The 15,230-nt window shown below is 32.8% G+C and overlaps 2 protein-coding genes across 12 annotated transcripts in view; both read left to right on the top strand.

Moving 5' to 3' along the window:
- Positions 1-3,351: 3,351 nt before the first annotated feature.
- On the top strand, positions 3,352-8,582 carry Aldh7A1 (aldehyde dehydrogenase 7 family member A1). The gene is made up of 8 exons (XM_074115775.1): positions 3,352-3,724; positions 4,693-4,909; positions 5,722-5,939; positions 6,029-6,244; positions 6,586-6,765; positions 6,848-7,030; positions 7,113-7,319; positions 8,051-8,582. Exons 1-8 carry the CDS (start codon positions 3,533-3,535, stop codon positions 8,261-8,263), a joined length of 1,626 nt encoding a protein of 541 aa, XP_073971876.1. The 5' UTR covers positions 3,352-3,532; the 3' UTR covers positions 8,264-8,582.
- Positions 8,583-9,301: 719 nt separating this feature from the next.
- LOC141447871 (uncharacterized) overlaps positions 9,302-15,230 on the top strand; it is a 47,136-nt gene continuing 41,207 nt past the window's right edge. For 8 of the 11 annotated variants that reach the window (XR_012454647.1, XR_012454644.1, XR_012454646.1 and 5 more), the window contains exon 1: positions 9,302-9,568. Coding sequence is in view for 1 of the 11 variants with exons in the window: in XM_074115771.1 (XP_073971872.1) it covers positions 9,544-9,568 (25 nt within the window). In the remaining 10 variants the exon portion in view is untranslated. Of the gene's footprint in view, positions 9,569-14,496; positions 14,621-14,722; positions 14,871-14,937; positions 15,100-15,230 lie in introns of those variants that run through there. The other 3 variants (XM_074115773.1, XM_074115772.1, XM_074115771.1) reach the window with 3 other exon arrangements.

Here is a 15,230-nt window from a genome sequence, read left to right as displayed (position 1 = left end):
TCCAACATGAGGGAACATTGTTTGAATAAGGTGATTATTAGCCTCTTGAGATATCTCATCCCCAAGCTTGCTGTGGTCTGCAGCTCCTGTAATTGTTAGCTGATTGAGGGTAATATATTAATTGCCAACACATTGGATCCCATTTATAATCTATTTGGATTGTTCAGAGAGAATGACTAACTAATGCAAAATTTCTGTCTTCTGTCGTTGTAGAATTGTGTGACAAATTCTTGGAGAATCAGGTCGATCATGTTTAATTGAAAGATGGTAACGGCTTTTCTACAAGGCCCAGGGAACATTATACTATGACATTTGGTGTAACTTGTAAGTTCAAGGCGTTGCAAAGGCCGTTGTCGTTAGGCTTATGACAGGACAAGCTCCCATTACCGTCAGGCATGGAGGAGCGTATCAAGAGTTATACGAGGAGCTGGAGGCCGACCCAATTCTGGGCCTGCCCTCGGAGTTTATGACTCCCAAATATAACTTCAACAAGCCTTTCAAAGTCTGTATTGGGGACCGGGAGGCTTGGAAAAGTGGAACCCCAGTTGTAGGAGATTCAATGTGGTACACAGATGGCTCCAAGATGGAGGAGGGAGTAGGAGCGGGAGTGTTCGGGGCGAAACCGAAATGTAGTTTTTCGGTTAGCCTAGGAAAACTAGCTACAGTTTTTCAGGCTGAGCTAGCTGCAATTAGGTTCTGTGCTACCGAGATTAAAGGGCGAGGAATTATTAATTCTAAAGTCGTAATTTTCTCGGATAGTCAGGCTGCTCTACGGGCAATTAGTTCCTACCAGGTCAACTCAAGGCTGGTTCAGGCCCTGAAGGAAATTAGTGACCAGAATAAGGTCTTTCTAGTGTGGGTACCTGGTCATTCAGGACACAGGGGGAACGAAGTGGCAGATTTGTTGGCCTGGGAAGGCTCTGCGGGACACTTCGTTGGCCCGGAGCCCTGCTTTGGGGTTTCGAAATGTGTTAAGTCTGCGGCCATCAAGGTATGGGTGCAGAGTAGGGCTCAGGAGTGGTGGCTTGCCACCACTGGGCTGAGACAGGCGAAGGAGTTCATCAGAGGCTATTCGCCGAGGCTGACCGCAGAATTAATCCGTCAAGGCCGTGGGGCTATAAGGATAATTTTAGGCCTATTAACGGGCCACTGCAGGATCAGAAAACACATGCATCGCATGGGCCTGGCAGAAGATAGCCTTTGTAGGTTCTGTCAGGAAGAGGAGGAAACGGCACTGCACGTGTTGTGTCAGTGTGAGGGGCTCGTATGGCTAAGGATGTTACTTCTCGGGGAGGAAAAACCAAGACCTGAGAGCTTTACCCAGGAGCCACTCTCCAGAATTAAGAGTCTGATTAAACGGACGGGTCTGCTCTAAAGCCGGGGAGCCACAATAGATCCATAGGGGTCGCGGTGGCGCAGGCCTTGAGGCCACCCTAATTTAATCTAATCTAATCTAACTTGTAAGTTCTCGAGCTGCTAACCGGTACTTTCTCACCGTTAATCTTTGATCATTTCATCTAAAGACAAAAACGGGGCTTTGTCACCAAAGCTGAAGTAAGTATTGGTTGGCATTTCAATATATTTATTGGCACCATTGAAGCCTGAATGTGTATTATAAGAAGGTGGTCACTAGTAATTTCCGACGTGATACTTAAGAGTGGAAGCTAAATGATGCAACGGAAGTTACAAGAGTACCAGTTGTCTTTTACTTTTTATATTTTTTGCGCTCTGAAAACAATTGAACTTCGCAATATTGAAAAAAATGTCAAGTAATCAACCACGTTCAGGTGCAAGAAAGTATTTAATTCATGAATTTTGACAATTGTTTTAAAACTTCTGGTTGGTACTGTTCTAAATTTGACTCTTGACTCATTCTTTGAGGCCATTCGGAAAAAAGGTGTTTATTATAAATAAATTCAGCGCAATCCAGGAAAAATACTTTTATGATAAGGAAAATTTGGAATTTGTTATCAGACGTTGCTATTTCAAAAAAAAAAAAGGTTCAGTATCTTAGTTTCATCAGTACTTTGATTCCTATAAATATTTCTCCATTTTACTTCAGAAAATGATTCGATGTGGTATTAAGTTTTATGTGAAGCAGAGCATTATGGATTTAGGCATCAGTTTTCAAATTCATCGATGTTAGTGAAAGCTTATGAAGAAGTGACTTTCAACATGGAAGTTTCGCTACAGACATTAGATAAATATTTTGGTTGGTACATAAATTATTCTGACTTAGATTTAAAGATTGCATTTTAATGGTCTATCAGAAGAATGATAGTCGTAATTGAACGTTTCGCCAGTTCTTGTGAGGTCCTCAAAAATTACTTGAACGATTTTTTTATGGATATTACTGTGCCACACGGAACGTCAATTTTTATTTTGTTAGCATCATTCATCTATCTTATGAATTAAAGTTAAATCATAATTTAACGCCTAAAGTTTTATCGATATTTGTTCGTAAGTAGAAAATTTCAATAATAGTTTTTTGTTTCTTTAAATTTTGACAATGATAATGAATGATTTATCATTCACTTCTTTCAATATGTTTATTATATAACATAGTCCCATTAAAAAATAAATCTGACAAAAAGTAATACAAAATTGAATAATGGGAAAGGCTATTTGTGATAAGGATCTATAATTTCAATGGTTTTCGTACTTCAGAATGGAGGGTAAGTCAGAACAATCTCACGTAGAATTGGTTTCTTTTCCTCAGCAGTGAGAATAAATATCATCTGGTTTTAAGCTTAATTTTTAAAAGATATAAAGAATAAATATCTCTTTTCTATGAAGTAATAAAGTTATAATGGGCATCAAATTCATAAACTTTTTCCTTCTTTACACAAAGAGAACTTGGAAACGTATTGTCGAATGAAAAAAAAAAATAAAATCAAAATAAAATTGAAAAAATTAAGATTTTGCCAAAATCTTATGTTTTTTGAGCCTTTTTAAATAAATGTTTATTTATTTCAGAGCTTATTTAGAAATTTTGAAAGTGAGAAAAATCATTAAATTAAAAATCCAGATTCTTTTTTAAGGGAATTTACATTCCTCTTCTTTTAGAATTTATTGTATGTATTTGAAATCAGACGATTAGATAGATCCTTTATGTAACGATTATAACCCTGAGAAGAATGGAGTTTTTTTTAAACATCTGATTCAGCAAATGTGTCTCCTGTGAGAAAATTTATTTTATTTACCTATATCTGTTAAGGCGAGAACGTCAAATAGTAAATCAGGTGATAACTTTTAATATTTGTATTCTTGGACTTAGAGTCGTTACTTTTAATTCGTTTATGTGGAACAAGGAATACACAATAGCCGGCCCTGATAGCTGATTGTATCTTCTCTTATTCCTTCAAATTTAGTCAATCTTTAACCATTAAAAAAAAAACTCAACACTTCACAATGTTGTACGTCATCTATTCCACACAAGATAAGCCTAATCTTGACTTATCAGAACTAGAAAAGCAAACAGTACTCAGTTAGTAATAAAATAAATGATATACAGTTAGTGCTTCCAGTGGACATGTCAAGATCAGTTAATTTGGTTATCACTAGGCTATTACTTCAACGAAGAGTTTCCGTTATGTCCTCATTTAAGAATAGTACCGGAGGAAATTTTCTTTGTAATGAACCAAAATATGACTTCTTACAAGATTTAGGCATTGAAAAATGCAATAAGGGAGTTTACAATGGTAAATGGAGTGGTAATGGAAAGGTAACAATTATAAAACAAAAATTAATTAAATTTAATATAAAGGCTCTGTGCTTTTTTTCTGTGCTTTATCTATCCATTGTTATTGAAAAATAATTACTCGCTGAAAACTCATATTATTTCAAATTTATTAACTTTAAAAGTACAAAACATTGCTCTTGCAATAAATAACTAGAACCGAACATGGATCGGAATTGGTACAGATTGAAAAGTACGAAGTTGTGGTAAGGCGGACAAAATCTCTGCTAAAATAAATTCACACTTTACCATACGAAGATATCATTTATAATATGTAAAATTGTTTAACACACGTCCACTAAAAAAGAAATTTACTTTCTCTTGATCTTGATTTTATTTTTATATTATTATCTGGAATTTGCTTATCAAGTTTTTTATTCTTTAAATAAATTGTGTGGAATGGGGAAATAAATTTCAGATATTAATAATCAATATAAAGATAAACTTTTATTCATCTAAAAAAAAATCAAATCTAAAATCCTTGAAACAGTGAATTTGATTCAAACCGTGATAAGTTACAAATTTAAACGAGAAATAAAGGAATGAAAGTATTTAGTGACTAACAAATTTAGAAAATCGCATATAATTGTAAATTTACAGAAGATTCAACAAAATGCAATTTAATTTTTGTAGCAATTTAATTTGATTTCAATTAGATAACGTAATTCTGAAATTAAATAACTTATTCAATGATAAAAGTTATAAAATATTAAGTGTCTTTTTTATGTATTGTAGCGGGCCAAAGATAAAAGCCTTTCTCATTTTTATGATAAAATAAAATTAATGAGGCTCTTGAATTCAATTACTGCGAAAGGGAATTCATTTTCACTCAATAACGAAAAACTATTTTTGATTGAGAACCTTATATTTCACTTTACAGTTTTACACTGCTATATTAATTCGCTAATTAAACATATTAAAACATAGTATTTTCCGTTTGTACAATGTATTAGGTAGTGACATCAATTTGCCCTGCAAATGGACGTCCGATAGCGGAGATTCAGCAGGGTGATAAGTCTGATTATGAAGAATGCGTGAAGGCAGCTCAAGATGCCTGGAAAATTTGGGCTGATGTACCAGCACCTAAGAGAGGAGAAATTGTAAGGCAAATAGGTGATGCACTAAGAAACAAATTGGATTCTTTAGGAAAGCTAGTTTCATTAGAAATGGGTAAGTAAACATTTCTTTTAATCGGCTGAGTAGAAGGCCCAAGCTCTGCTTTTCAAAACCTCCAGCCTAGAGTACCTATTGTACCAAGCTATTTCTACCAACCTAGAGTCAATGATCGAAGGCAGCTCAAGTACCTTTTCCAAAGAAAAACAGGAAACTAAGGCATCTACCCAAATGCTCAAATGCTTGGTTTGTTGATTCTAAGTTACGCTGCAGTCTGCACAAATCGGGCAATAGTATGCAGCGGAAACAGCTTACTCTTGTCCAGGGTCATGTTCCACGTAAAGGTTGGAACTATCTAACAACTTAAACTATTCGTCATGGTGTAAATAACTTTTTTCTTCCTAGTGCATAAGCCCACTTTGAGACATCTTTATCGTAAATACCTGGTAAAGAAGTAAGTGCAGGAGAAATGACCATCGAATCATCCGTCTCTTTTCGAACATCCAAACAGCATTTTAAACTGTTTTTCAAATTTGCTTATGATGTTACACCAAATATAAGATTATTCTTTCGTACGTAATATGCCCTCAATAACTTAGAGATAAAGACTAAAAATTTTCTTCATGCGATGCAGCCTGTATCCGAAAGTTACTAATTGTTAATAAAGCTGAACAAACAATAACATATAATCCATTTTTAGAAACATTCTCATATGATTTGTAATGTTAAAATTGATTATTCTTTGGTCTGTAAATGTAACACCTGAGACAGCAATCAGGAATCCCACTATATGGACCAAGCGCATTTTCCATTATATATAGCATAACTATTATATATTTCTTATGGTTAGAAATTAATATTTTTTCTAGGTAAAATCTATGCCGAAGGTGTTGGAGAAGTACAGGAGTACGTAGATATATGTGATTATGCCGTTGGACTTTCTCGTATGTTCTCTGGCTCTATCATTCCTTCTGAGAGGCCAGGCCATGTTCTTTTGGAACAATGGAATCCATTGGGAGTTGTTGGTGTCATTTCTGCATTCAATTTTCCTATTGCAGTTTATGGATGGAATAGTGCTATTGCTATGGTGAATACTGCTAATTTGTTTTTAGAAATATATTGATAGATATAAGGAGATCAGAATAAATATCGAGAAATAACCTAAATTTTACATAGGTTTGTGGAAATACTTTACTGTGGAAAGGAGCTACTAGTACATCCCTTGTAACCCTAGCTACTACTAAAATCGTGTCGTCAGTATTGGAAAAGAATAATCTACCGGGAGGTATTTGCTCTATGATTTGTGGTGGATCAGAAATCGGTGATGCTATTGTTACTGATCGACGAATTCCTTTAGTTTCTTTCACTGGCAGCACTCAAGTAGGACATCAGGTATGAAAGATATTTTTTGGCATTAATTGGAAAATAAATAATAAGCAAGGATAAAAAAATAATAAATGAATAATAATAATGTCTATTCCTGAATACAAGTTTTGGAAACAGAAAACGAAATTACCTACATTATAAAGATGGATAATTTCTTTCTGTATTAACAATAAATAGAATAACTACATTGTAATGTTGGAATACACATCATGTTCATCATTAATGATTCTTTCAACCTTCCTGTAAAGAGGATGGTAACACCATATCTTGAATAAATGCCTAAAACTATTAGATTGCAGATTATTCGAATAAATAATTTGTTTCTTAAAAATTTAATCTATTTTTAGGTGGGAATGAAAGTACAAGACAGATTTGGTAGATCCCTTCTTGAATTAGGCGGCAACAACGCGATTATTGTAGGTCCAGATGCAGATCTAGAAATGGTTGCTCAGTCAGTAGTATTCGCTTGCGTGGGCACTGCCGGCCAGAGATGTACAACAACCAGAAGACTTATCCTCCATTCCCAGGTTAAAGAAAAAAAATCAGATTTGTTCTAAGTGATCTTAATTTTTAAAATTATCAATGTTATTTATTGTACATTTTAATTAGGTGTATGATAAAGTATTAACAAGAATGAAGAAATCTTTTGAACAAGTTATGAGTCGCATGGGTGATCCATTAGATCCAAACACGTTGTATGGACCCCTTCATACTAAAGCTTCTGTTGGTGAATATCAAGAAACGATTAATGAAGTTAAGAAGCTTGGCGGAAAAATAGAATTTGGAGGAGAAGTAATATATCTTAAAATTTCTTGAGATTTTTTCTTGCATTTTGTCAACAGAATTTGTGAGTAAACAATAATTCTGCTCTCAGGTCTGTGAGGGTGAAGGATTCTTTGTAAAACCAACTATAGTCTCGGGACTATCACACGATTCACCAGTTGTTCATAAAGAGACTTTCGCACCTATAGTTTATGTACTGCGAGCTAGTAATGTTGATGAAGCAATTGCCTGGAATAATGAAGTTAAACAAGGCTTGTCATCAAGCCTTTTCACCAATGATCTGGCAACTTTATTCAAGGTATTTATTGGAATTATTTTATTGTGAGTTTAGGAGAATATACCTATTTTTAGTCGATCTAGCATGAAGTCTTTTTATGCTAGTTAAAATAAAAATTATACATCCGAGTATAAAATGCCGTATGATAATAATTAAAATATGATAATTTTTAAGTATACATCTATAAGTCCTTGTAAATTTTAGTTAGTTCGTTAAATTTTAGTTCCTCTCGAGATAGGAAGCCTAAATAACGACAAATGACTTTTATTATTACATTTCTTAAAATAGTAGTCCCAATAGTTGTTGTTCGTATCACAAGTTTAGTGTAAAAATTACTAAGTTCCCCATGGACGAATTTCTTTAAACACAGATTTTACTACTGAATTTCTGCTTCAAAGGCTCTTCTTGAAGCGACACTTTATTGAAAAATACTCCTCAAAAACTATATTATCCAAGAAAAATATTCTAAATAATTAAATTACAATTGATACGAATCATTAAAGAAAAACAATAATGGAAGAGGTTTTGGTAAATTATGCTAACCATTTTCTGTGCCATAATTTCGTAGTGTTCAAATTTTAGTTCAATTTCCTTTGGTTTCGCTTTGAACACACACACATTCTTAAAAAGAAATAGAACTTATTTTCTCTAAATTATAAATTTCCACTGTTCCCATTATGTTTGTGTGTAATAAAAGCGAAGAATATTTTATGACTATCCAAATTTAATTTATATAAAATTTTGTGTTACAGTGGATTGGCCCCAAGGGATCTGATTGTGGAATAGTAAACGTCAACATTCCTACATCAGGAGCAGAAATTGGAGGCGCTTTCGGTGGCGAAAAAGAGACCGGTGGTGGAAGGGAAAGTGGCTCAGACTCATGGAAACAATACATGAGGAGATCTACCATTACAATAAACTATTCTCCAATATTAACCTTAGCTCAGGGAATCAAATTTGAATAAGAGAAAATAAAAAGAGATTTATCAAAACAAGGGAATCGTTACATGGAAAATAAATTTCTTTAAAAGAAAAGAAACGAAAAATGTTTCAAACTGATTCATTCATTGCGACGTACGTCAAGATAAGTGCCAATATTGTTCAAAACACGCCATCGAATGTACTGGACATATGCTTCAGTTAACGATTTGTATGGTAAAAAAAAAAACCTTCATTTTTATAATTTTTTGTATTTTAATTTAGAATTTCTTTTTTCTCAAATATCAAAAGAAATTCTGATCAAAAATTATTAAATGTAAACGAAATAAACTGCTACAGATGGTACTTTTATTCTTTAATTTCTCTGATATTTTAAAAAATTTGAAAAATTCAGTAAATTTCTAGTAAATTTGGGGAAAAAATACTATTTTAATGATTCTATATGGTACATTTGCCCGCCTTTCACGCCTTGAGTTTCTCTTAGGAGTGTCATTAAATTCATATAAATTGGAATTATTGACTGAATTATATTTGGTTACATTAAAGCGCCTCTCCCAAACTGAAACTTAAAAGTGCCCTGTATGTAGCGCTTTTAAGATGTCTCAGCTTTTCCAATAACACTTGTAATAATCTTTTCTATTGAAATAATTCTATAAAAGTGATTACATTAATATTATGAGATATTCCTGTAGCTGCCTTCGAGAAAATTCAATACAAATTGAATTTTTATTTAACAAGGCCACAAAATTATTGAATCTATACTGTTTAATTTCTATAAAAATCCCAAATAATGTTGTTAGAATGGAGTACATCTATCTTTGTAGAAATTAAACAAAAAGAAATTAGAAACTCAATTAAGAGTTTATGCTGGATGGGTACAGTTTATTTGCCTTTGTTGTAGGAAGGCCCCGTCCTTGGGGACGGCCGTATACTCATTCGTCTAATTAACATTATTAAGTGTAACTGGCCGTGCGGCGGTGTAAAAACAAAGAGGAAGTGGCCAGATTCAGAGAAGAGTTGAGAGTGTCTGCCACGCCGAGGCAAGGTCTAGAGCTGTAGGTGGTAAGCGCCAGCGAGGGGCGCATTCAGTAGTACTCTGGCGGCCGTTGTGATCGTACTGTTTGTCTCTGATGTACTAACTGTTTTATAATCATTATCGTAAAACACGAAATACGTTAACTTGATTAAACTATAATCATGTATTCATTATTAATCTGTTTGGACTTCATTTGACATAAGTACACATAAATTACTTTTTATTATTAAATTATGCAACATCAGTCATCTTTAAACTGCATTAAAAATCATGAAATTCAAATATTTTTTTGCAGGTAAATATTATTGAAGTTTAAATTTATTTCTTGCAAATTAGATTTAATAATAATTTTGCCCATTTATTAACTCTCTCAACCTAATTCATTTCTCTTAAGAACTAAAAGTCAAGTGAATTTTGGAGAAAGAAAAAATTTAATTTAATTTAACTAGACCACAAAATTATTGAATCTGTACTGATCAAAATATAAAAATGAATGAACATAAAAAGAATCAGCATAAGGAGCAGAAAGAACACTGCTTTTAGGGAAATACTGAACATTTCAAACTGCCTTTTTTTTTAGAACTGCATTGAATTGAAGTATGTTTGATTCAATAAGTCACAGATTTCTTCCCCTCCAATGTCTTTTTTTCACTTATTTTACTTTATTATTCACCTAAAGAGAGTAATATTGATCTATACTGGGTTTTAAATCCAAAAATATCTGCTGCGAATATTTATTCGACTTTCTCTTTCTGCAATACTCTTAAATACTAGCACACATTTAACTTTTTTTAAAAAAAGTTAAGTTGACTTCAAATTGAACAAAAGCATTGTAATTACAACGTCACAACTCATCGAGGATTCCTAAAAATAAATATTTCTAATTTAAAAATTTCTTAATAGAGACTTAATTTCTGTCTGCCAATTAGTATGCGAGGTTCAAAGGAACTGCAAGGGGCAACACGGCAAAAACTGCGAAACCCGACTGAAAATACTTCGTTCTGGTTAATTAACTGATTTTTTATCATATGAAGCGTTTAAAGTCATTTATTCTACAATACATTTATTATATGTACATTTATTTATTGATTTTTTGCAAACCAGAGTTGCGTCTATCTTTCCAAGTGTACATACCTAGATGTAGATTTGATAAGTTACTGCATGTTTTATTCTTCCTTTTCGATTGAAATTATACTTCGCACCAATGTTAAGTGACTGGACTCATTCATGGAGATCCCGGTTCGTGTGCAACTTACAGCACTTAGGTTTCCTCTCTCTAGGAGACTTCAGGCACCTCAACATGGTGAAGTGCCTTAAATTGAAAAAATAAATGATAAGGTGTTTTGAAAAGTATATTCTGGTAATCCGAAATTTCTCGAAATAGGAATTTAGAATAACATAGAATTCTCTGTATCATTTTATAGGTGTTACAACGTTTAATGTATAGAACAAGCAAGCGTTTTCGGTGGGGAGGCGAACTGTCACAAAAGTACTCGAAAATCAAATTAGCTCAGGTTAAAATATTAGTAAAAGACAACGAATATTGATGAGAAAGTGTAAACCATCTCTTAAATCTTGCGAATTTGAGAAAAGATCTCTTTTTTATGATCCACTGTCGTATCTGTTTGGGGCCGGCTGTACATGAGAAAGCCCCCGAAGCCGTTGATTGATCTTAGATGCTGAAAAGATTTAAATTAAAAAGTAAAATTAAACAAGAAATATAGGCACTTTACGTGTGATCATAAATATCAAAGATTAATTATTTTAAGCTAATTCTGTGTTCTTTGTCTGAGATCTTATTGAATCCTTCATTAACTATTTTAACATGAGGCCTCCAAGGTACAATGAACTCAAAACGTAGAGAAATACATTGTATTCGCTCATTTAATCTTTCTTTCAGAAACCTCCTCAGGTCTGGTGCAAAAGGTAATTGCGGTTTAAAATGCGTACGAGTTTTACGCAAGCTTAGCACTGAGCTGAATGTGATTCATGTACACTTGTAGTAATTTTATTTCAGTTTAAGTTTAGCTTAGTTTTTATTCAGTTTAAAAATTAGTACGAATTCAACTTAAGTTATTTGATAATAAAAAATCATGTTTCAATGAAATAAAAAATAACTGAGAACAATAATAAATTATTGATGGAAAATTCAAACCTTGCTTATAATTACAATACAACCTTATCTATGTTAGAATCTTTATAAAAACAAAGTTATATTATTTCATTTTCCTTTATTCGTATCTTACGTATTTGCAAATACATATTTTGTAGTATTTACAGAAGGTCATAGCTACAGTTTTGTTTCTCTCATGTTGTTCCTCTCTTCACGGTAAATAGGAACCTCTTAAGCTCTATTTTAATGATAATATAAATAGCTTAAATAAATCATCTTGTGCAAAACATCACATGGTGAAGGTTGTAGTGGAATACGATATTTTTTCTTTAAAAAAATGAGATTAAAAGTAGCGAAGCGGAAATTCGTGCTCTATGTTAGAGTTAAGAGGTCTCTCTGGAGTTATTCTTGCAATTAGACTGAAGTTCCTATAATATTTCCGTTGAAAAGATTAATGCTTGCTCTACTTGCTTCTTAAAGATAACGTAGTAAGTAAAAAGAGCGATAATGAAGTTACGCCAAACCCTCCCGCAAATAAACCTTCAAGACTGCATACTCAGTGGATATCTGTTTAGAAATCGTCATTGTTTAACGAAATTACCTCTAACACTTTCCTTGGATGATTGTTTATTGCTTTGGCTAAACAAATTCGGGAAGGCTGAAATAAAGAAATGTTGAAATTTGTTGCTATCATAATTACTATAAATGGCAAGTTTCCTTTAAGCATTTAGTTTCCCTCAAATAAATATGATCTGATGGAGGTGTCCTTTGATAGAAATAGTTCTTCCTAGTCATAAAAGGTAGATATTACTATACTGTATTCCAAAAGTTATGTCCTCTTGGAAACATGCAAATGTTCTTCAGATTTATCATCATTGTGCGGTTGTATTCAGTGATGGTATTCATAGGGCAATAAATGATGGTATTCGTAGGCCACAGGTACATATTTATTTATCTGGGTTAAGTTAAATTTTTTAAAAATTATTATATTAAAAACTAAAGTACTAAATTCATAGTTTTATTTCATTCATTGCATTACTAACACCTACCTGGACAGTAGAGATGACGGAAAACCTCGTACGAAATATTTTACCAGATAAAATACAATAAACAAATACTGTTTTCAGAGATTCGTAAGTTACTATTCGCTCCGTCTCACCTTGACAAGTCTGTCTGGTGTACGAGTACAACTAGTTCACTGGCGACAGAACGCTAAACTTACAAAGAGTTTTAGTTTCTTGTCTACATTTCATTTTCAACTAAAGAAAGACCAACACATTTGCTCCATACTTAAATCTCTTCATTGGTTGAACAGAGAAAATATTTCTTAGGCATAATGAACTTTCTCTTCGCGAGATTCGCGAACTTCCTTATCTTATTGAGTCACTAACTTCCAAACCTACCGTTACCCAACGATAGATTAGAAGTGATTTAACTATCCTCACTATAACTACTCGTACAAACCATACCTCTACCTACTTATCAAGGGCCCATTACTGTATCCGAGAATACCTACTATCATTGTTCAGAATGATGAAACATCGTTTTTTTAGTTTTCCCCTATAGAAAATATCATTCAAAACAATATAAAATACTAAAACAATAACAAATTATAAATTTAAAAATTAAATATTTGTTAAAATTTTACCCTTTTATAAGGATTTAATTTCATGGGAAGCAATTCTCAGGACATCAAATAAATTCTCTCTATCTCTCTGTTTTTTTAATATTATTAATATCTTTATTTCAACAGGCGCTTCATTTCATAGCAATTGATGCAATTATTAATAACTTTGATTAATTGTATAATATCATTTTGTATTGAATTATGAAAATGGGATGTTACTAAATTAACATACAATAGCCAACAAATAATTAAATAATTAACTAAATTTAATTCACCCTTTAGTCACAAAATTCCAAAAATCAATGTTTGTTTTTAAACGCACAAAACTGTAGTAAATTTTCGGATTTCACTAAAATTGTCAAGTCACTTAATAGCCAAGTTATTGGCAATATAATACTGAAATTGTTGATTCACAGGGCCATTAGTGGAGTCCAAGTGACCAAAACGGATCATATACTCTCCAAACTTTCCTTGGCCAGTGTGTAATTGGGTTACTTTGTAATTTGGCCTCCAGTTCTTTAACTGCAGCCTGTCTTATTCATTTGGAAAGAACGTCGGTGTGATAGCTTCTTTCAGTGAAGTTCTCCAATGTTCCTCCCATTAACATAAACTGAGCTCCTCTGATATTTTGTAAAGATACATTAGAGGGTATTTGCTGTATCTTCTTCTAGATCAGTATTTATTGCCTCTGATTTCATTCGTTCATTTTTTCTTGTTTCTATGTGTGCTCTTGTCCAACTAAAGTAAATACAGTTTTTTAGTAATATTCTCTCGAGCTGTCGAACTTGAGCATTATTAGAGTAGCTTTTTCAGATTAAGCAGGATATCTAGTGAAATCCTACTGTCCTTGAACAAGTAAACCTCTTTAAATTTCGTCTTATTAATTCTCTCTTTCAACCACATCAAGGCTCCAAAGTCACAAGAATTTCCATCTGATTGTTGGAACAAATAGGACATAAAAGAAATTGCCGATCTGCAACTGTGTGTCTCCCAACAACTAAGGCGTAACCAATTCCGTTTTCAAAGCGACTGCCATCAGTAAATTAGTCGTAATCCGCTGGTTGAATACCTTTTTCAAGATTTGTTTATACCTGATGAACACTTTTCTCTGAATGTCAGTTCTAGCAATGCCACTTATTTAGTCTTTAATGCTAATTGGAGCTACACTAGCCACACACGCTGCGTTATGTCTTATCGTACGATATCCATAAGAATGGCTAATAAGCGCTGGATAGTTTGGGATTGGGTATTATTTGTTTACCTATTTATTTACTAATTTGACGATTACTGTATTGAAAAGATCATTAACATCGCCACTTCAAACCCCTGCATTTCCAATAAAAACCCTTTCGAAAAATTAATGAATTTTTTTTTTTTTTTTTACTTTGAACTAGAGCAAATTAAAGACAAAAATATACAAATTGACAAAAAAAAATAAAACACATTATCCCGGAGCAAGATGGGATGCTGTCATTAGCAAAAAAATTATCTTAATTACGTCATCTAATTCTGATGGCATGCGCCTATAGGAACCATTGACTAGTAGCCATCATCGTCGGTGCTTTTATTAAAGTTCTGCGAAAATGAAGACTTGTGTGCCTTTAACAGTTAGTACTTATAAAACTTTTTTTTCTAACAAACTATTTCACTTTTACAGAACCAATATATTATTAGTATATTGTACGTAGTATCATCTCTTTCTTTACCAGGTTACCTTAACCATATTATTTAGACTGTTTCATCGAAAGGCCTATCAATAGAATGAAATTAAATAAAATTAACTGGAAACTACTTTGGTTTTGATAAGTGTGCGTGTTTAATGATGTTGAGGTAGTACTAGTTAACGTAACTCAAGAAGTAAGATTTTTGTCTTTTGGATTAACATCTTTTGCATATCATTTTCTAATTATTTTTTTGTTTTTAGTCCATGTATGAAGTTGCTGAAATTATTTATAATATTTTAATATTAATTACTCAACAAGAAAAAAAAATAAACCAGGTTCAAGTGCCCAATACTCAAAATCATTGATATCATTAATAAATCCTATATCTGTAAGGAATGTACAACGCATTAGGTATAGTGATGGTAAGTCTCAGTTGAGATATCTCCATAATTTCTTCTGCAGCAGAACTAATTGTGATGTTTGGCGATGTAGTCAAAAAATTAATCAAAATATTTCCTTTAATTAAATTAAAACGGCGGTGTCCGCAGTGCTA

Source organism: Rhodnius prolixus, unplaced genomic scaffold (genome assembly GCF_049639745.1).
Source record: "Rhodnius prolixus isolate KJV_2025 unplaced genomic scaffold, Rpr scaffold_13, whole genome shotgun sequence".
NCBI classification, from domain to species: Eukaryota; Metazoa; Arthropoda; class Insecta; order Hemiptera; family Reduviidae; genus Rhodnius; species Rhodnius prolixus.
This window is presented reverse-complemented; position numbering and strand designations above follow the sequence as displayed.

Bases quoted from the DNA above. Each gene is read 5' to 3' on its own strand.
- Aldh7A1 (XM_074115775.1), top strand. From the start codon at position 3,533: ATGTCAAGATCAGTTAATTTGGTTATCACTAGGCTATTACTTCAACGA. The intron at 4,910-5,721 runs GTAAGTAAACAT...TATTTTTTCTAG, and splicing joins GCTAGTTTCATTAGAAATGG to GTAAAATCTATGCCGAAGGT. The intron at 7,320-8,050 runs GTATTTATTGGA...TTTGTGTTACAG, and splicing joins ATCTGGCAACTTTATTCAAG to TGGATTGGCCCCAAGGGATC.